This window comes from Chelon labrosus (genome assembly GCF_963514085.1).
Source record: "Chelon labrosus genome assembly, chromosome: 7".
Classification (NCBI taxonomy): Eukaryota; Metazoa; Chordata; class Actinopteri; order Mugiliformes; family Mugilidae; genus Chelon; species Chelon labrosus.
Genome location: NC_140343.1, coordinates 9,654,224 through 9,677,105, shown reverse-complemented (window position 1 = coordinate 9,677,105; position 22,882 = coordinate 9,654,224). Strand labels below are relative to the sequence as shown.

The window sequence follows — 22,882 nt, the reverse complement described above, 5'->3', positions numbered from 1 at the left end:
TCTGTGTTATACTGAGGACAACTCAAACACTCATAGGACCCAAGCGCAACACACAGGAGTTTAGGCTCAAAAACAGGAGTTGAACAGGAGCAGGAGCCGAGTTCCAAAAAGAAAGTGGTCTGTAGAAGCTAGCCGGTGAGTACAAGAGCTTGGGCTTCACATTAGGAATTGCACTTCCAAGCTTGACAAAAAAAAAGGGGACTGCTGGTTCGTATGTAACTACCACAGAAACTAAAGAAACTGGCGACGAGTGGGAGAGTGGAAAGTCCTTGAGTTTCCAGAGTTCCAGGCTTAATTGGATGATGAGAAGCAGGCGAGCTAAGAGCCCAGGGTGTAACGACCAGCAGCCACACTAAATCTGCACACCTGAGGCACAAAGGAATGGAATGAATTAAGCTGTAGCTTACAGAGGGGATTCAAACCAGCGACCCTTTTGGTTCCAAATCCACTTCTGTAGCCACTGGTCGATAGCTTGCTTGGACTAAACTGCGATAATCCCCCAGTGTCCCCTCTCTGTCCTTGATGGACAGACATAAGATTGCTTTTTTTTTGCCATCACTGCCAGAAAGCAAATAAGATTAGCCTGCAATATATTGAACTCCTCTCAGAATTATCTAACCAGTAAATCTCCTGCTACCTCAAGTAAAAAAGTAAAAAAAAAAAATGGAGATGTTTCTGCTTCTCGAAATTACTTGTAATCTCTTGTCAGATTTAGCATTTGCAAATTCATCCTTTGTCGCTCCTCTGTGGACCGTGTTTTACATGCATGGGAGGCTTCAGACTACTTGTCTCCCTCTGTCTGAGGCAAAGCAGTTAATAGATTTGAAGTAACGCTCCCATCCCTCACACCGCTGAATTATTCACAGCGTTTCATCACCAGTAAATCATTACCACGTTAAGTTTTAGACACGGAAATATCAAGATCATTGCCAAGAGAACAATGCATCTTAGTGGACCCACTGGTCGCAATGGAGAGACGTCTTCACAGCACAAAACTGCACGATGGCACTGTTAGTCCCGCCTGAGAGTTTCTTGGAAGCAAAGAAAGTGAGATGGAAAAACAACAGCTTTCTACATGTTTATTCTCCTCAGTGAAGAGGCGCAAGGAAAACACATACAGCAATGCTAAGACTCTGCTCTCTGTCTTTCCTTCGTCACTTCATTCTCTATAACTTCCAATCTTTTCCTTTCTGTTGTAGGTGGGTGTGTCTGAGCTGGGTGTCCCCTGGGGGAGCTTGGTGGTGTTGCTCCAACGGCTAGCAGCTACTTTAGCAACCAGCAGCAACCACAACAGCATGGAGTTAGCCCTGCTAGCGGTCCGGAACCACGTGAACGACGCCATACTGCACGCTCAGCTGCACGGGCCACGAATCACAGCCACGGTAAGCGGAAGTGATAACGGAATGGATGTGAGGGGTCTATAGTTTGCTTTATGCTCCTTCGACTGAAAGAAATGTTGGATTGTGGCAATGATGCCCTTCCTTACTCATATGCCCCAATAATAAAGCCATTTGAATTTTGGACACAGAGTGAGGAAGACCTTGGGTTTCATTCAGCCTGGCAGTTGGATCTCCTTACAAAAAGCCTTGTACCTAGATGTGCTAAAAACAGCCTCATTCTTCAGAGAATCTGGGGTTCCCCTCAGTCTGTGTGTGCGCGAGTGTGAATACAGATCCAGTGCCAGACAAAGACTGCGGTTGGCGGGACAACCGATACCCAGAATGCAGCTTGGTTTCAGAGTGATGAGAAAGTTTCTGTGGCTAATCTGTGGACAAACAGATGACACACAAACACCAGCACGCATGCACACACTGTTGGAGGAAGGAATAGAGTCGCCGTCCAACTTTGAGAGAACATTGTGGACTTAGTAGAGTAGATTCCTGAGAGGTAAACAAACACACACAAGCATAATTGCACCGCTAATTGCGGCTAATAAGAAAATACCACTTCATTAAATATTTGATCAAGCCTCTTATTCATCAGGCACATCACCAAAGGCTAACCCCCAGCCCTTCTACTGTGTATGTGAGCTATGTGCTGCATTTAAAGTGGAAAAATCTGTGATTTCTGTAAAGAAGCAAGAACCGCTTGAGAAACTGAGGACTTGTGTGCAGGATAAATGGTGTGAGGGTTGTCTTTATGCCAGCAGCTATTACATGGCTAGTATTGTATTTCCCTTGTGAAGGCTTCGTGTCTGTTTTTCGGTGGAAAAATGTTGTCAGACATGCAAGATTCAGTGCGCAGATGTGTTGTTGAAATCTACAGTCCATGTTGCATGTTTGTCACACCTAAATGTTTCATATCATCTAACAAATTTAAATATAAGACAAGTTAACACAAATTGCGTTTTTTAAATGAAGATTTTTATTATTAAGGGAAAAGAAATCCAAACCTACATGGCCCTGTGTGAAAAAAAGTTAGTTGTTAAAACATAACTTAACTGTGGTTTATCACACCTGAGTTCAGTTTCTCGAGCCACACCCAGGTCTGATTACTGCCACACCCGTTCTCAATCGAGAAATCACTTCAATTGGACCTGCCTGACAAAGTGAAGTAGACCAAAAGATCCTCAAAAGCTGGACATCATGCCGAGATCCAAAGAAATTCAGGAACCAATGAGGAAGAAAGTAATTGAGATCTGTCAGTCTGGAAAAGGTTATAAAGCCATTTCCAAAGCTTAGGGACTCCAGCGAACCACAGTGTGAGTCATCATCCACAAATGGTGAAAACATGGAACAGTGGTGAACCTTCCCAGGAGTGGCCAGCCGACCAAAATTACCCCAAGAGCGCCGAGACGACTCATCTGAGAGGTCACAAAAGACCCCACAACAACATACAAAGAACTGCAGGCCTCTCTTGCCTCAGTTAAGGTCAGTGTCCATGACTCCACCATAAGAAAGAGGCTGAGTTCCAAAACGAAAACCACTGCCGAGCAAAAAGAACATAAAAGCTCGTCTCAGTTTTGCCAGAAAACTTCTTGATGATCTCCAAGACTTTTGGGAAAATACTTTGGAAGGTGTGTGTCCCATTACATCTGTTGTAAAAGTAACACCGCATTTCAGAAAAAGATCATAGCAACAGTAAAATATGGTGCTAGTGTGATGGTCTGGGGCTGTTTTGCTGCTTCAGGACCTTGAAGACTTGCTGTGATAAATGGAACTATGAACTCTGCTCGCTACCAAAAACATCCTGAAGGAGAATGTCCAGCCTCTTGGGTCCTGCAGCACGTAAATGATCCAAAACACACCAGCAAGTCCACCTCTGAATGACTGAAGAAAAACAAAATGAAGACTTTGGAGTGGCCTAGTCAAAGTCCTGACCTGAATCCTATTGAGATGCTGTGGCATGACCTTAAAAAGGCGGTTCATTCTCGAAAAACCCTCCAATGTGGCTGAATCGCAACAATTCTGCAAAAGATGAGTGGACCAAAAGTCCTCCACTGCGCTGTAGAAGACTCATTGCAAGTTATCGCAAACGCTTGATTGCAGTTGTTGCTGCTATGGGAGGCCCGACCAGTTGTTAGGTTTAGGTGGCAATCACTTTTTCACACTGCTGTAAATGAAAGCTGAGTTTGAAGATGGGTGTGATAGGACGATGCAGACGCAGGTATAATCGCATTGCAAGATCTTTAGGGAATGTTTATGTCGTCACAAGCAATAAACTACCAGCTCCGAGAAGCAGCAATCAGACGGCATGACCTTCAACAATCTGAGTGACAGACTCGAACACCACTATGCAATAAAGAGTTAACAAAAACTAGTCAGTAATCAAGCAAAGAAATCGCCATGGGATAGATTAATGGAATATTTGTCTTCAACTTCTACAGGGGGTAATTCAAACTTGACTGAAACTACAGAAAAAATTACCCATGCCTTATATTAAAGTATCTATTTCCAACACATCTAGTCACATAAATGTTCAGACTCAACACCATCTGGTGGTGTAGATGATCAGATTCTTGATCTGATGGACTGTGCGTTAAAAATGAAAGTATCCACATCATCGTCTTTACAAAATAACTGTCTCTTCTACAGGTAGAGAAGGTGTGCGGTCCCCAAGCAGCCGGTCCCGTGATGACAAGCACACGACCCGCCGCCTCGCATACCACAACCTCTGTGACACCTGCGACGTCAGCGACCTCGGTCAGGTCGTCTCTGACTTCTCCTCCCTCTGTCGGTCCGTCCTCTCATAGGCGTTTGCAGCTTCAGTCCTGGAGGTGAGTTACATCCATGATAAAACTCTTACTAGAGAAAATAATATTTTAGTTGATATAAAAGTTGCGTTTTACACGTAAAAGCAGAAGAAAATTAAGTAAGACTTTTTTTTTTTTTTTTTTTTGCAGGTCATTCCCTCTTAAAGGCTCGAGAGGAGATAAGAGTCGGAGCCTGAAAAAACTGTCCAGGTGAGAGTGAGACTTAGACCTTGGCTTTATTGATCCACTAAGGAAATTGCTTGGTAGTAGTTCAGTTGTACATAAAAAAACATTTGTGAAAACTGCTAGTAAAACGAAAAATTGTGTAAAATAAATTGGTATAAGCCAAAAATGTACAAGATCTGCATGTGATCAAATCTACAAGACACAGAAATAGCACCACATATACACTATATACATAGGAAGGATAAATGATGAGGTGTAAAAATATGGACGGAGGAGCATTAACATGAATAACATGGAGTGATCTGTTAGAGAAGGGTGAGTTGTTGTAGAGCTGGACTGAGAGTTAAAATGTTTTTGATGTGGTACCTTAAAGAAGAATCAGTTTTGAGAGCATTGTTTTTATCTAGCTTAATGCTCCTCTACCTACATGCAAGACTTCATATCAAATTTTCACTTTGCAGTTGGATAAATAAATGCTTGAGGCGTGTTTTCCTTCCTCCTGTTGCTTTCAGTAACTTAACAGAATCTATCAGAAGGGATTTCACATTGAATTGGACATGACAAGTCTAAATTAAGACAAATAAATCAATATGGTCCGCTGCACTCAATCTTATTAACAACAACTCAAGCATTCAGCAGTGAACAACTCTCCCTCTCTCTCTGCTCTCTGTGTTTTCAGGGAGTTTGAAGGCTCTATCCAGCGGTACCAGTGGTTCTTCTCAGAGCTGCCGGAGATGCTTTGTGAGAGTGAGATGGAGGTGGAGCAGCACACGTGCTGGAGCGGCCAAGACGTCGTAGAGAGGTCTGTACGCGCAGCATCACTTGCATCAGAATACGACTCAAATGGAATTATAATTTCTGGGATCAAATCACAATTATAGCTGTTTATTCAGTTTGGGTCCAATGTGTGTTTGAGCTGAACATTTCAGTTGTTTTAAAAAAGCTTACAAATTAAAAAAATATATGCTGGGCCCTTTTCCCTGATTTGACGTGTCAGAGCTGGGTTAATACAACTGTATCTGATAAAATTACTCATAACCCTGTTGGCCCGTGTCGAGAGTAATAGGACGGGACTGTAAGTAATTTTATCAATTGCACCTTTGTTGCCCCTGCCTTGACATGTCATTATGGTTGCTGTCACTCTTGCTCTCTCAGACGTTGAAGTGCTGCTCATTATTAATGTTCTTTGGACTATCATTACTCTCCAGAGGCTACAGTATGTTGCAGCCATACTGAATACACAGGAGCAGCTGTGTTTAGTCAAATGTATTGCATCATTTACCCACAAGTTGCTCTAAATTATAGTCCAGTGGTTGTGTGAGAAAGACGCATCAAAATAAAATGAGCTGTATTTTCAACTAGGGGTTATGACTAGTCGACTTCACTGCTATGCCATGACGCTTTAAGCAGGAAGTCAACTAGTCGCCGATCACGTGACTAGTCGACGTCGACTTGACTTTCACCACATATTAGTCGACTTTAAAAAAATCAAAGTATAAAGTATCTATCTATCTATCTATGATTGTAATATCTAATCAGATGGCATCATCAGAGCCAGTTGAACAGACCATAGAAAAGCCCTTAGAAAGTGAGTTTATTACTTTCTACCAGCCAGCAAACTGCAGTGATAAAAATGTCATTAAAGATAATATTTTTTAAGTTTAAAGAAAAGAGTAAAAGTGTAGTGTGTCTGTGTGTGTGTGTCTGTGTGTGTGTGTGTGTGTGTGTGTCTGCGGTTCGTAATAGTTGCCAGGGTAAGTGGTTGGGGGGGTGACGGGGTTGTGAAGGTTAGAGAGTTCGTTTCCAGAGTCTTTCTCATGGTGATTACATTGGCAGCTTAAACTGGTAACAAGACAAATGGCCGCGCACAAACGCACATTCACACGCGTGCACCCTCTCCGACGCGCACATTCCAAGCGACGCACATACCGACGTGCACCCCGCAACACGCACAGAATATGGGATGATTGTGCTTATCGCTTGCACACGCACTTAAACGCCGTCCGTCCGTCTCAGTGGGGAATCGGTTGCTGTGACGGAGAGGGCTTGTTATTAATCGTCTACCGGCCATATGAAACAGGCCGTGTAGCCTTGCAAGGACGTCCTACTGAAACACACTTGTAACCGTTAGTGCTGCAGTGAAGGCCAGTAAACCTTATGTTTTATGGGTCTGCCAAGTCTTTGCCTGATTTTATAAGAAAACTAGAGCTTGACTCTATTTAAAGATATGGTTTAGTTTAAAACGAGGATTAATACGCAGATAACAAACAATTTCTACATACTCAAATTCAGTTATTATTACCATTTCAATCCTGTAGTGTACACCGATCAGCCACAACATTAAAACCACTGACAGGAGAAGTAAATAACATTGACCATCTTGTGACATTTCATTGTTCTGCTGGGAAACTTTTGGACCTGGCATTAATTCATGTGGATGTGACATGTAGCACCCACCTAGACCAGACCAGGCACAGCACCCCATAGCAATGACACTCCTTGATGGCAGCAGCCATCCCCAGCAGGATGCAGCCTGACGCAGGCACACACAAAAAACAAAACATGAAAAACTCCCTCCCCTCAACCCATAGGACCCCCCATTAACAACACTCTGTTGCCAGACACCACAGGACACCCTCAGAAGGCCCGTGTCCATTTTCTGATGAGTCACATCTGTTTTGGAGGCACAAGGGAGACCTACACAAGATTAGGAAGGTGGTCATAATGTTATGCCTGATCTGTGTACTTTGTACTGTTACTGGCAAATACATTTTCTCCAGCCTTGTAATACGAGGTGAAAACTTACCAAGGCCCTTTTGCAATCAGGGGAAAAAAACTGCAGTTTTGCCAAGATATCACGAGCCTTGGAAAAAGTTTCTTAAGAAAAGATAAAAAGGATAAAATTGGTATAGAAGAAGAAGAGTCTTCCGATGAAAGGCAGTTTTCCAGCTATGTTAATAATCTGTAATCACTGCGGTTTCTGAAGGTTTCAGCCGCCAGTCTTAAAAATTGGTTTCATCCCTTTCATCTTTCTTCTAACATTTAAGCCACAGCTCTGATCATGTAGATGTTGAGAAACGTGACGTTCCTCCATGTACATCCTCCCCTGTCGACGCCACACTATAAATAACCACATTCTTTGTAAATTTGCCTGTGATTGATCAGAAATCTAATATTCAGAAATCCCCTGTCACCGCCTGCACAGCGTCTGGTACAGGGTGAAGTTTAACTCGGAGGGCTAGAAGAGATGTTGCCCTTGGCCTGTGTTGGAGCGCAGCCAGTCTGTGCCTCTCTGACCTCTTTACATCTTCTTCTCTCTTTCATCTATCCATCCACCCATTCATTCATTAATTCAGCCATCCATTCATCTCTCCATCCTTCTTTTCAGACCTCCATTCATCCTCCTCCGCCCTCTGACCCACTTCACTTACAAATGTCTGTGTTTGGTGGGAGTGTGTTTATGTGAGGGGAAAGAGAGAAAGGCGGTAAATGATGAGAAAGTCTGAGAGTGGACGGTGGAGGAGAGCAGATTATCAGCTTTATCCTGGGTTACAAGATGGCATGGCAATGAAGACGGTTACACCTCTAAGAAAAAAAAAAAAAAAAAAAAGAGTCTACACGCTGGAGTGGCATAGTTGTAAAACATAAACTACTGGAAATTATTAGTGCAAAATAGACCCAGAGCTAAGTGCCGCAGAAGCTAAGATGATCTCTGGGCCCACTTGGCAGCAGACTATCCTCCAATCACTCCTGGCCATTGATCCATATCCACCTACACACACCCACCCACACAGGAGAGCAACTCGGAGGAGAAAGACACTAATTAAATACAACAGAGTGACGTTAAAAAAAAAAAAAAAGACTCACACTCAAACAAAGCTATGATCTGGATAGTAACGAACATCACACTTTGATACAGGACAAATAATTTTTTTGTAATGAACATTTTATTGAGCTTTAACATACAAATAATATAGACAGGGAGAGATCAATTCGCTCAATCGAGGAGCCATCAAGACCAGAAATTTTACTCCCTAAATTTTTGTAAATGAGTTGAGTATAAAAACAAATGAAACAAAAAGGAAAAACAACACATAAACCACCACACTGATACTTCTTAATTGATAAGCGCTATAAATCATTAACAGCACTGCATTATCAAGGCAACCATTAACTTACAGACTGGCTGTCAGTAAAATGGCTCCAAGTAAACATATATTGATCCAGTTTGTCCAGTAGGGAGTACGTCACCCTCTCATAAGCAGCTAGCTGTGCCGTTGTTGTAGTCCATTCTTCATAAGGAGGTGGGTATTTTTTCCTCCAGTGTCTTGGTAGTATCTGTTTAGCTGTTGTGAGAGCCAAAATAATCCATATTTTCTGATGATACGAAAAGTCATCGTCCTGAAGTTCAGTGGTTGATCCCAAGATGGACAGTTTTGCAGAGATTTGGAACATTTTGTGCAGGACTTCAAATATCCTTAAGTACTGGACATGTCCAGAGTATATGTAGTATAGAGGCACCATTCCCGTCACATCTCCAGCAAGAGTCATACAGGACAAATAAAAAAAAAAAAATGCTTTTCTTGGGGCTAACCCACTCCTGGATTTCATTGCAGACATTTTTTGCTTGTCAAAGCAGGAAAGACACAAATTTTTAAGTGCCCCGATGTCGGAAAATACCAAAACCTTTTTTACGGCAGACATTTGAAAATGTCTGCCGTAAAATCTGGTTTGCATCTTGATCATTCTGATTTTAGTATTGTAGTTTGTGACTCATTCTCAGTAGCACACCTTTACCTTTAAATTCAACACCTTTGTAGCTGTGCGGTGCTTTGAAAAAGCTCAAAAGCTCATGAAAATAGGCCTTTACAGTTGCACATGATCTGGATGAATGCAAGACAGGAAGAGTGTAAAATACAATATGTTGTGATGATATGTTTCTTTTTCTATTTCAACATAAATCCAACTTAGAGACTGGTACATGTGCGTCCTCTGTTAAAACATATAGGAGCGTCATAGCCGACTGTCTCCAGCAGAGGGCAGCATAAGATCACCATCCTATGTGACCAGATATAAATTCCTTAGCTCTTTCCACAAAATACCTGCCACACCCGATGTTTTGAATATATTTTTTAAATGCATTATAATCAGGAATTGCAATTTTTAAGGCTTCTCAATCAGAAATAGCCTGACGGTCGAAGAAGATAATATATATAAAAAAGAAACCAGCTCCACACCTTTTCCAAACCACATACATACCACTCCCATCTGATACAACAAGTACAAGTATATGCCTCAGGTGTCAGTATAGTGCGCTATTATGTGTATACACAACATGAATGTATGTGAGCGGGTGAGATAGAGGTATTTAAATGACTCTGCAGGAATGCAGCTAGATTTACAACTGACTGTTGTCACTCTTATAATTACACATACCCCTCATATCAGATCACTATCTCGGGTAATTTCATTTTCACCGCGCTTGTGTGTGCACGCGTGCGAGCGAGCGTGTGTCAGACCACATATGCCTCAAACGTTTGCTGCAGGGACGAGACGGCAGAAGCTGCATCTGTGTGCGTGTTACCGTTGGCAACCCCGCAGTAACCGAGGGCAACAGCAGAGCGGCATTGTCACTGCGACGCCTGTGATTTATGTGTGTCGCTCTCCGGATCTTATTAGGTGTCACTCACGGTCACACTTTTCTCTGTGTCGTCCGCGGTATTATCACCTGGTGTCAAACGCTCGGAGCAGCCCGACAGTTTCTAACCCGGCCAATAGCTCATTCCCATCACTGACAGCTTCCAATACGTCCAGCAGGGAAGCGTTTTATTGGATGTGAGAAAATGCTTTAGATGTTGCAGAGGCCCGAAGAGGATTTTGCCAGATGGCTATTACAAGAAAAAGAAATCTGTAGCTCGCTTATTTAACCCTGAATGTGAATTTGCTGGTTAATTCAGCTTGATTCTTTTACTGGAACCTAACAACACTGAAAGTCAAATATAATAAAACAGAGCCCTGTCACCTCCAATCTCAGTAAAAGTGCTAATGTTACCTTTCAGCGCAGTTTTGCTGCTGCTGCTGCTGCTGCTGCTGCTGGCTGTGGGATTTAAAAATGCCATCTCTTGCAAAAAAGACAAATAGGTGCACACACGCTACAGCTCTGTCTGGCTTTCTGTCCCCTTTTCAGCATTTCTCTTCTTGTTGTTGCGCTTTATGGTTCACCTGTGCATTAATAATGAATCGTTCTGTTACGTCTTGCGTATTCAGATTCATATAAATTGGCTCCTGCGGTCCTTGAGATTCCAGTGACGCGATCGCACCAATTTGCAAGCCGCCCTACCTGACACTTACCGTGGAATTGCTAATCAATAGCAGCTGAAGGCATTCCTCATCCCAGTCTTAACGGCCAGCCGCAGCCTCATCTCAGATTAGATTATTTAACAACCTCCCTGGATATTCCTAGATATATTGACGGCTTTTCGTAGTCTTTATTTTTGTCTTCGGGGGGGAAGCAAGTGGTTTCAGAGCTATTGATCAGACAGGCAACCGTGTGTGACGTTTGCACAGCTCCAGTTGAATTGCATCCTCTTTCTTCGCCTTCCCAACCTGTTCGCCATTCATGTCACTGCTGTTGTCTCTTCCATGTTTAATTGTCGACTGCATTTCCATGCAGAGGTTTACCCATGGGTATATAATGTAACTACAGTTAAATCCATGCTGCTCTCAATACCCATAGAGAGATATATCACGCTCATTTACATATTTCCACTTTGCATATTAATATCGAGAAGGTCACACAATATAAAACCTCCAATATCTGTCTCTCTGACGAATTTTCTTTTTAAATATCAAACCTTTTTTTTATTAAGCTGCGACAAAAGTATTTGAGTTGCTGGAAAAAGTAAGGCTGAAGTTGTTTTCTTCTCAGTTCAGTGCAGCCTCCACCTTCAGGCCTTTAGATTCTATCTACCGTTAAGCTCTTAGATTCATTAGAGGAGATAATTACAAAACTTGCCAATGCATTTTTCATGATTAGGTCTATTGGTCTCTGTTTAATGAGAGACAAAACAACTCTTGGTGTTTATCTACTCACAAATTGTTGGAGAATGCGATATTAGTCTTTTTATGCTCTGGTAAAAATGACATATAAGTTGTTGGCGCACCGCTCTCACATGTGGTCTTGGTATGCAAAGCCACGTCATGTCTCTAGTGGTCTCAAACATACCTGTAATTATTTAATTTTGTCTCTGAGTGTGTTCTATATTTCATTGTAATCCTGTACAGAATGTAAAAGAGCGAAGGGGCTCAACCAACCTTGCATACGTAAAGGTCAAATTAGCTTCCTGTCACTCTCGGCTGCATTGTTGCTAATGATGAAGAGAGGCTTATTCCCAGGCTTTAACGATGGGAAGGGAAATTATATTTTTGAGGTGCCGACAGTAACAGATGCACTGGATGTGTGGTTTTGACACTGATCTCTAAAATCTTCGGTGGAGTTGGAGGAATCTTGGGATTTCCCCCTTGGGGAAAGTCTGTGGTTTTTAATTGAGCTTTTATTTCTTTTTCTTTTTCATCCTCACTCATCACCCTCCTCCATTCCTGGCCGTCTCTCCTTCCTCTTCGCTCTCACATTTTTCCCCTTCTGCTGCCTTTGATTTTAAAAGTCATTTCGGGGGGTGTTGCTGTTGCCTTTTATCATGTGTGGTAATACTTTTACACGTAGACCCGTATCCTGTTATTATACCAAGTCCCTCTGTTTGGGGCATGTCGGTACATCTACCGTCGATTCCGGCTTCTTGTCCCGCTACTCTCTCTCATCTTGGCCTTTTAGTAAAAAGCAGAACTTGATTCATATGATCTGTTGCCGTTCGCTGGTGCGACTTGGCGGTAAGGGTAAGCAGTTTCCATGGTGACAGCGTTTGAAATGTCTCGTCTGTTTATGTGGCAGTGCAGAAAAAAAGATTCACCATGAGATGTGGTCTGCCTCGTGAAGTGATATTAACCTCTTTTAGATCCACAGGGCTGATCTCTTTGTTTCATGTAGTGTGACTTCCTGTTAAGATCAAAGTTATATAAAGGCGGCTATCTGTTGATCATACCAAGTAGAGAGTCTGTAGAGTATTACGCTCATTCGTTCATTCATCTTCTGTAACCGCTTGTTCCTGTTAAGGGTCGTGGGGTCTGCTGGAGCCTATCCCAGCTGTCATCGGGTGAGAGGCGGGGTACACCCTGGACAGATCGCCAGTCTATCGCAGGGCTAACACAGAGAGACAGACAACTATTCATTCGCATGCACACCTATGGCCAATTTAGAATCTATTACTTTCGTAGAAAGACTAAATAAAATGCCGACTGTATAATAAACTGCTCGCTAAACAGTTAGGGTCTGTGAAAAACTTTAAAAATCTGAATCACCAATTTATGTGCTCAGTGTTACAGTTGCACAGACTATTGCTCCTTTCCCGTGGACATTATGTTTAACTATTTACAGTGCAGTTTGTTGGACTACGAGCAAAAACAACCAATCCGTAATAACGCGTCTCATTATTGTTGTCCCACACAAATTCAAGCCTACTGAACATGTTAACAAGTGTCATTCGTATAATAGGGGTTGTACCAATTAGGCGACTAGTCGACTTCACTGCTGCGCCTTGACGCTTTAAGCAGGAAGTCGACTAGTCGCCGATCACGTGACAATAACAACATGAACGCCTCTGAGAAGACAGGTGAGGAAATAATTCACTAAAGATGAAGCCCATTCTACCGTGATATGCAGAGTCAGTCACAAAATACAACTAAAGTACCACTGAAATGCACACTCATCTGAAAAGGCTTTTGCTAACGCCAGCAGAGGAACGCTCCAAATCCTCTCGACAGCAGTCAGTTAACAACTTCACCAAACGTCCTGCTCTAACAGAGAGAAGGAGGCTGTAAAACAGATCTACCACTAAGGAGGTATACCACTTTTTTTAATTTCTCGACTGCATTATCCTATCTTACAACACGCTGTGAAGTACTATTAAATGCTATTGACGGTGCTGATTTATAGGCTAAATATCAGTACCGATAAGCTCATGTGTTTATGTTAAGTTACGTTCTGTTAGTTGACATTGTTGCTGTGGTTGTAGAGCATTTTCATGTGTGACATCGTCGACTAGTTGATGTTGCCTCGACTTTCACCACATATTAGTCGACTTTAAAACATCTGCAGTCCTTCAACCCCTACCGTATAATGTTTAATCTATTCAGCTCCCTTCCTATTAATGTTATAATAGTGGATAGTGTCATGTGTTCTCTCCCGCACTGCATCATATTATTTTCCCTTCTCTAATGACCTAATTTTCCCACGAGAATCTCTACTCTCATCCTTTCATCAATTAAACATGCAGTTCGCAATGTGTTGATGTTACATGTGACTGGCTATGTATTTAATGTGGACTTGCTCAAAGCTGGTTTGGAAAACCATATATCACAGAGACAGTTTTATCATAGATTTCTAATGTCAGGCGTAATGAAGCCAAGCACAGATTCAGCAGAAATCACTTTGTTAGACCTCGGGGAGTGAATGTTGTGTTGCTTTTACTGAGACTTTTGCAAAGAAATCACCTTTTATCAGGAAGATTATGTGCATTAAACATGATCTGTGTGAGAATAAAAATATAAAACAACAAACTGAGAAACCTAATTAAAGGCTTTAGGCACTGTGTGAAGTTTTCAAGTGGGATCTGATTCCAAACCAGCTGGGTCAGCTTGGTTCCAGAGGATGGGGTCTTTACCACCGCATCACTTGGCATTTAAACACATTTAAAACTCATCCATGTCTTTGCTCTTCGGTTCCCACAATCCCTTTCCCTCGTTGACTCAGCCAGAGTGTGTTTGTGTCGTCGAGGGTGTGGACTCAGCGGTTACTGTGTCGGTGGCTGATTGTATTAGTTAGCAAAGCTGGTTTGGAACATGGAAAAATGTGACTCATGAAGTTTCTTCTCTTTTGCTGTTTTTTTTTTCTCCCATTTCATCTTCCTTTTGATCCACCCACCCCCACACCCCCCAAACAGACCAAATGCTGAGATACTTGCTAACAGCCCACTACAGAAAGAACCATCAATATGCGAGATGATCAAAGATCACACTCTGCGCTCAGTGATGAAATATCGGGCTGCTCCACCCAAAATTAATCATTTAAAAATGTCCAGAACAAAGTGCTTATATTCAAGCAAAGCCAGAAAATGTGGCTGTTAAAATGTATTATTAAACTAAAATTAAATAATCCATTTTAAAGAGATTTTTAATATTTGATTCTTGCACTCTAACCCTAAACCAGCTGTGCAGCAGCCTGTTCAGACAAAACCACATGGAAGTGCTTTATATACACATGGATGGTTGTAACTACAGCAGTGCACAGTGTTTTAGGATCTCATTGTGTGTTTTCCATGTAAAAGTTTAATTTACAAGATCGTTAGTGAGTGACTAAAGGGTTCTACCTCTGGAAATAAATATCAGAGGCGGTGTACACCCTGGACAGGTCGTCAGACTATCGCAGGGCTAACACAGAGTGACAGACAAGTATTAATATTGTGAAGCCTTACTGAAAATAATTAATATCAGTAGATTAATAGTTCGTCTGTTTTCAGTAAATTATTTCTAGCTTTTGACAAGGTGATTACGATTAGGATTAGCGTCCCAAAAGCTCACTTAACTGGCTAATGTGACTTGTCGGCTTGAATTTACAGAAAGTTTGTTCTTCGTTGTTTTTGTTTTTTTTAGATTGGAGTGAACACATTTTGTGTCTGTGAACCTCCACTATTCATGTTGTGGGAACATAAATCTGTTCATACTACATGAAAGCTCTCCCACATAATGTGAATCATTACATTTTGAGATGTATGATTTAAGATTTGGTTTGGGTTAAAGTTGGGGTAAATACGTGGGTTAGGCAAGTAGCTGTTTGGGTGAGGGTTAGGGCAGCTCAGTGTAATGTGATCTGACAGGATAGGATCATGACTGTGAATGTGTGTGCGTGTGTGTCTTAGCACATGAAATTAATTCCTACACCCTGGCTGAACACACTGGTATCGTGACTGTGGGAGAACTGGGGCAGGAGTGCAACATACACACACGCACACTCACTAACAAACTGGGACAAGAAGTACTGTGTGTCTTTCTCATGTTCTTTCTTTCTCCAGTTATGCAGGTCGAGTGGTTGGCAGCACATTAAAAGCCCAGAGGGAGAATCCAGAGATGACTGTCCGTAAAACGGATCCTGTCCTGAAGGGGGCGAAACAGAGGGTGGAGCAGCTGACACAGGTAGCTGCACCTTATTCTAAAAAAAGAAAACCTTGCAATATCTTCCATTGCTTTTTGTGAGATACGGCATGTGCAGACTTTTTTCAGTAATGGCCAAACTGTCATGTAAATGGTATGAATGTTCATGGTCCTCACATTAGTTCATTATGATTCGGTAGCTTGCAATCAACATTTCACTCCGAACCTTTAGAAAAATTGTCAAGTTATCCTGAAAAAAATAATCAGAATCTTTATAAAATCTGTAAGATATATGTCCTTACATCCAAAACTTCTTTCTTATGCTAATTTTCCGCACGTTTTACATGTTGGAAATGGTTTAAATCATCATTTTGTCGATGACCCTCAATGTGCAAAACTAAAGCAGCGTATTTTATGTAGTATTTTTGCATTTGGATAGGTTTAGAGTGGCAAAAATGAGCTAATTAGCCAACCTAAAATCTGTTTTATAATCCAGTTCTGGATTTTCAAATGGGAAGATTGCTGCTTTCCTTTGTCGTACATATGATAGATTAATTAATTTAATCAGATGAGGATTAAAACATTTAAGTTATAGCAGGCATTTTCATATTTGAACTAATTTATTGTTGTATTTGTCTGTGTTATGAACCTGTATACTGGTTCACTGATAATGAACCAGTATACAAGTCATAATGAGCATGAGTAATAATCTGCATTCTGCAGAGATGACACTACCGGCCTTCAAAGCGTAGTAGAATTATTCATCTCCACACCTTAATTCAAATGATTTGATCTTCGTTACTCTCAAACCACCTGGTGTTTCTCTGAAGTGTGATGTAGGTGTGATGCACAGTTGCTAAAACCAGCCATGGGGGCCCCTGCAGGACGGGATGCCCCCCCTGTTCATCTCGCTCTCAATCATCTGTTGTCACCTCGTGTATGAAGCACTCCTTAATCCAATAAACTTAAATGTCAGCACTCTGAACAGATGTAGATAATAAAATGCAATAATAAATTAATGAATTCAACAATTAAAGTGGATTTATGCAGCGCTTTCAAAGCTGTGCACGGTATGGTAATGTGGTGGTATTATTTGCACGGATGATTCATGAAATCATATGAATACGATCCCACAATATGATACATGAATGTTAATCACGGTGATGAGTCATAACGATGATTCATTATTTTTGCTGAAGGCCATGTGGCTCTGGATCCTTTAGAGACGGGCTGACAGGCCAACAAAAACAAAAATTGTGGGAGAAATAGATCATTTGCTGGCCATGAAAGGATTAGCTGGAAATATTCTGTGTTGATGTGATTATCAACAAACGCCATAAAAAGACCAAAATCAACAACATGTTGGGCTCTCTTCCTCTCTCTCAGATCTCATCTGGTATTCAGCCCCAAACCTTTTGTACATAAAATGCAAATCTTTAAAGACAGGAATATGAATGTAAATTTTCAAGAGCAGGGAATAACTGTAAGACTTAGATAGACTTTATTGATCCATGACGGAAATTGCCTGGTTACAGTAGCTCAGCTGCACATAAAAAAAAAAAAAAGAAAGAAAGAAAAACACTAGTAAAAAGAAATTTAGGTGTAAGATTGTTCAAATAATAATAGTAATAAAATAAGTAAAAAACAATAGCATAAGCAAAGATAAACAAGATTTGCTTATGTACAAATCTACTACAAATAGAAGTAAATATACACTTTATACATACCGTTGGGATAAATGATAAGGTGCAAACATATGGATGGAGAAGCATTAACATAAATAGCATGGCGTCATATGTAACAGAAAGTTGTTGTACAGCTGGATTGAGTATGGTATCAATAAAGCATTCCCTTACTCACTATTGACCTCTGCAAATAGAAGTAACTGTACATACTCCAGTAATAAAGCTCACTAGGTGTATTTACATGGACTTGAGTATCTGCATTGGGTTTTTTAAAGTGTCTTTACGTGTGCACATGTAAACATCATACACCTTTCATTTCAGAAGCCTGGAGAAGCTTTATCTCAGTTTTGGGAAACCCGCTATGCAACCTGAAACGCTCATGTTGCATGTTTAAATATTTCTGGCACCTATCTCCACAGGCGTGGTTCTAGACGAGGGACGCAGCATAAACCCCAAGTTTTGTCTTTTGGCGATTAAATAATTAAATAATTAAATAAGCGTCAACATGCAGACATGTTAGAATTTGTAGCGATCAGATTTTAGGCTGACGCGGAGCAAGCCCGGTCACGGTTTAGAAGAAACATTTGAACAAGGGCAAACATCAAAACTAAAGCGGCCTGAACAACTACAAAAAGCTGTTGATGGTGATGTTGATATTTTTTACTTTTTCTTTTCCAAGCATGGCAATATACACAGATGACCACCTTCCTAATATTGTGTAGGTCTCCCTTGTGCCTCCAAAACAGTTGTGACTCATCAGAGAATGGACATGGGCCTTCTGAGGGTGTCCTGTGGTGTCTGGCACAAGGATGTTGTTAGTGAGGGCCTCTGGGCCCCATGGGTTGAGGGGAGGGGCCTCTGTGGATCATCCCGCAGATACTTGATCAGTTTGGGATCTAATGAATTTGGAGGCCAGGTCAACACCTTGTGCTGTTCTTCATGTTTTTTGAGTTGCTCCGAAACCGGTTTTGTGTCTGTGTCAGGCTGCATCCTGCTGGGGATGGCTGCTGCCATCAAGGAGTGTCATTGCTATGGGGTGTGGCTGCCTGGTCTGCCCTAGGTGGGTGGTACATGTCTAATCCTAACGAATGCCAGGTCCACAAGTTTCCTAGCAGAACACTGAATTGTCACAAGATGGTCAAAGTTATTTACTCCTCTTGTCAGTGGTTTTAATGTTGTGGCTGATATATATAGAACAAATAAAGTACAGCTTCTTTTGTCTCCTTCAGATCAGTGTATGTGCATATCAGGCTCCTAAACAAATAAGACGCAGTAAACACTAACGAGTATATGAGTATTTATTACGTGTCATAGGATATGAAGAACTAGTACTAGTGTGTGACTTATCCTTTTATGTAATATTCCCTTTTAACCATAACCATGAAATGATGGAGACAGTGATACGATACCAGACTGTGTGTGCCTCTCAGATGCGGCGATACTGGGTCACGCTGTATCTGCAGAGGCCACATACCCGGGGGCTTCAAAGTAACACGCACCTGCTCAGAAATGTTCAGAGATAGCACGCGGAGATGACCAGAGCTGCATCGGCCAGCGTGAGCTCTGCTTGTTGCTTTCTGATGCTCGAGGAGATTGTTGAGAACGCGGAATGAGGTGTGAAAAAAAAAAAAAAAAAGGCCTCAGTTATATCCTACCTCCCAGTAACACACATCTAGAAAAGATATTGCTGCTAAGCCTTCTGCTTGTAGCGATCCCCGGCTAATTAACACTGCGAGGCGACAAAAGAACGTTCGGCTGCAGATCAGTGATGAAACAAAGTGGAATTTCATACTGCTACTCGTGTCATGTAGTGATTAGATTTAATTTCACACCGATTAGGGATACTAATGACACATTTTTATGTAATAGCAATTGTTTTCACTGACGATTTGCTCGTTGCGTAATTATAAGACCAAGAGTGATAACTGTTTGTCAAGAAAACCTTAAATTTTAGTGTTATTAATAAGTGTTAATAATATGAAAAAAGGTTTATTTTCCTCTTTCTGCTGCTGAAGCTCTTTCTGTGCTCAGTCTAAATTTGGTGGTGAGTCCATTAATCATGTTGCATTTACGTGGAGGAAATGCCAAGTCAGCACCCCTCCATGCCATACACACAAACACACACCCACACACACACATGCACTGTATAATCATTTATGGATGAGATTTGCTTTCTCTGGCCCATTAATTCAGCCTAAGTCATACATGTCCTGGTCGCCCACGATTTAAGGAACATTTAAGCTTCCGCAAACCTCCTGCTGCGATGCCACGCAGATGCAACACACATGAGAGTGTTTTTGCATTTGTAGTACACGCCCCTCTGTGTTGCACACTGGGAAACAAACACAAGCACATCAGTGCAATGTGGCCAACAGCTGAAGTTTTCAGGTATGCTGCACGGGACGCCATAAATATTCACGTTCTATCCTTGAAAATGCATCCACACACACAACTGATAGTTTAGCTGGCTACCAGTGGTTACAGCAAATATACCGACCTAGCGTACTCTAAGGTGAAGCACCGTTTCATACGACACACCCATTACACTCCGGTATGTAACTCACATTTGTATTACCACTAGTTCAGTAAACCCTTTATGGAGAAGACAATCAAGAGTCTGTGTACCTGGCCGAAACTTAGCCTTAGAGATAGAGTAAGGAGCTCAGACATACGGGAGGAGCTCAGAGTAGAACCGCTGCTCCTCCCCGTCGAGAGGAGTCAGTTGAGGTGGCTAGGGCATCTGGTAAGGATGCCTCCCGGACGCCGGGAGAGGTGGTTCGGGCATGTCCCACCGGAGGAGGAGACCACGGGGCTGTCCCAGGACATGATGGAGGGATTATATCTCTCGTCCGGCCTGGGAACGCCTGGGGGTTCCTCCGGAGGAGCTGGTGGAAGTGTCTGGGGAGAGGGCTGTCTGGACTTCCCTGCTGAAGCTGCTGCCAAAGAGACTAGTTCATAACTTAAACACTTTCATTAAACAACTGTGTCACAACTTTCACTACTTGTCACTATTTATGCTACACAGGGTGCAAGCCCGCTCCCACGCCCCACCCCAAAGGACCCCTAAGCTGCCCAATGTGCCCACATGAGCTTTACTCATTGCTACCCAAAATTACCACACTAAAATAATGTAGTTGCCATGCAAATAAACATACAGCTCACTAAAACTATGCTTCGTAATAATTCAGAATTCAAACAAAAATATATGAAAATAATGCTCAGTGTGTAACATTCAGTACGGGTCCCACATCTGGATTGATAATGGTAGCAGGTCATGGACTGGAGGGAAAAGTCTGATATAGTGCAGCTCATCTACATTGTGATCTATTTCCATTCCTATAGGTTCTGCAGTTTGATAAATTGGCAGTATACAACTCGCACAAGTAAACTCTATGTGGAGGTATACACTTGTGACCCGTTATTGTCCTTTGAACAAGTTTAGAGTCACATTTGGAGATCCACATCCTGGGCTCTGTTTCTTTTATGCTACCTGTCCTAGTGCTCTGTCTGTGGGGGGAAGCCATTCATCTGAGGCCCACATGTATTAATGCAGGCAATTTATTAATTATTATTCATGCCTGTCATTTGTGCCATTTACACACTCCCACAACGAGGATGAGAGGAGGAAGAAAAAAAAATATTAAAGAGGACAAAGAAGCCTACTTGGAATTTTAATTTCTTCATCAGCCATGTTTTTTTTAAGCCCCGTCTTTTCCTCTGTCTCTTCTTATCGCTCACTGTCCCAGTTGGTGTAACATGTTAATCAGACCTCTGCAGCAGCGGCTTGTGTTTCACACGGGCTTTGCCGTCTAATGGGATTCAATTAGTGTAGCCACTCGTTTATCCTCGCAATTAAAAAATTGCATGTACACGCTCAGCCAATCAAGATGAGCCTAATGAACCCCTTGGGGGCCACCCTGTGCAGAAAGGGCAGCGGTCTCCCTGCAGCTCATCCCCTTTTTCATATTAAGTGACAGCAGATGACAGCATGGGCGAGGGCGACTTCGTTAAGAGACTCTTTCCACTTTGCTCATCCTGTTGTAACTTGGTCAGTGACATTATCCACAGGAATTACATTTGTCAGCACGCGTTTTACATCTAATGACATCGGTCATACTGATTTTACAGCGTAAATCAGAGTTGGTCTCATCAGCTGTACATTTTAATCTTCACTTCATTAAAAAAGAAAGTCCCTTGTTCAGTTTAAAGAGAAGGAAACTAATACAACTGTCTGAACCAAAAGGTTGCCTCTGAAGACACCACAAAGACTAAAGCCAACTAACATCCAGCACCTACATGAGTATTTGTTAACTAAACTGAAACGCGAAGCAGAGTGATCTCTCTCACAAACTGGCTCTGCTGCTGAGGAGCTGCTGACCGGGGTCCGACTAGACCCCAATGTGTCAGACACACCACAGAAACTGGGGCCACAGATGCTCACCGGCAGCCCAACATTGGTCGATGACCACCATCCGTTGACTTGGCGTGTCACAGCCCACAGCCCATAGAGTTGCTTGGTCAGCAGTACAAGGCATCAGACATCTGCTTCACACAGTTTTGTTAGCCTGTAAAGACGTGAAGCAGAACTACAGCCTTTTGTGCAGGGTGTAATTGTTAGTGATTGAAATTTTTGCTAAAAACAACAAAAATCAACGACTGTTTCTTATCACCTTTGTTTAGTTTGAAATTGTAGAGAAGATTAATTTTTTAAGAGTACGGTTAGTGTACTTCGATCAGCCACAACAATAAAACCACTAACAGGAGAAGTGAATAACATCAACGATGTTGTGACAATATAATGTTCTTCTGGGAAACTTTTGGACCTGGCATTGGTGTGGATGTTACTTAGACATGTAGCACCCACCTAGACCAGACCAAGCACCCCCACCCCAAAATAATGACACTCCTTAATGGTAGCAGCCATCCCCAGCAGGATGCAGCCTGACACACACAAAAACGGTTTAGGACCAACTCAAAACAAAAAACATGAACAGCACAAGGTGTTGACCTGGCCTCCAAATTCACTAGATCCCAAACTGATCAAGTATCTGTGGGATGATCCACAGAAGCCCCTCCACTCAACCCCACTCAACTAACAACATTCTGTTTTGGAGGAAGAAGGGAGACCTGCACAATATTAGGAAGGTGCTCATAATGTTATGCCTGATGGGTGCACATCTACTTTGACATTATTTATATTTAATTTAAATTTTGGGTTCCAGCCTCTTGTATTTTGGTAATATGCAAACAAATAATTAAGATGAATCATCCTCACCCCAACCTTCTGTGTTTTTCTCCTATCATTAATTAGACTGGACAGACTATTTGGAGGTTGTCGACCTTGGATCATTTTATTTTTTTGGCCTGTCGAAGAGTTTTGCTGCCCAAAATCAGCTTCGACTCCAGACTTTCCACATGACTAAGAACACGGCCCTGGTGGAAACATTGCTGTAATGTGTTTTTGTCCTCCTCCATCCCTCATTTGCAGTCCGATGACATGATGGTGAATCACAGAGTCTAGTCTGTCTCCCTGTCCCCTCGGACATGCTGTCACATA

General features: G+C 42.0%; 1 protein-coding gene across 1 annotated transcript in view; it reads left to right on the top strand.

Moving 5' to 3' along the window:
• Positions 1–22,882, top strand: part of LOC311490839 (glypican-5-like) — a gene marked incomplete at its 5' end in the record, with an annotated part of 55,433 nt that overhangs the window by 8,188 nt on the left and 24,363 nt on the right. Inside the window, 5 exons of the mRNA XM_084548564.1 lie at positions 1,200–1,382; positions 4,035–4,216; positions 4,343–4,402; positions 5,058–5,180; positions 15,562–15,682. Of these exons, the coding sequence (XP_084404690.1) occupies positions 1,200–1,382; positions 4,035–4,216; positions 4,343–4,402; positions 5,058–5,180; positions 15,562–15,682 (669 nt within the window). The remainder of the gene's footprint in view (positions 1–1,199; positions 1,383–4,034; positions 4,217–4,342; positions 4,403–5,057; positions 5,181–15,561; positions 15,683–22,882) is intronic.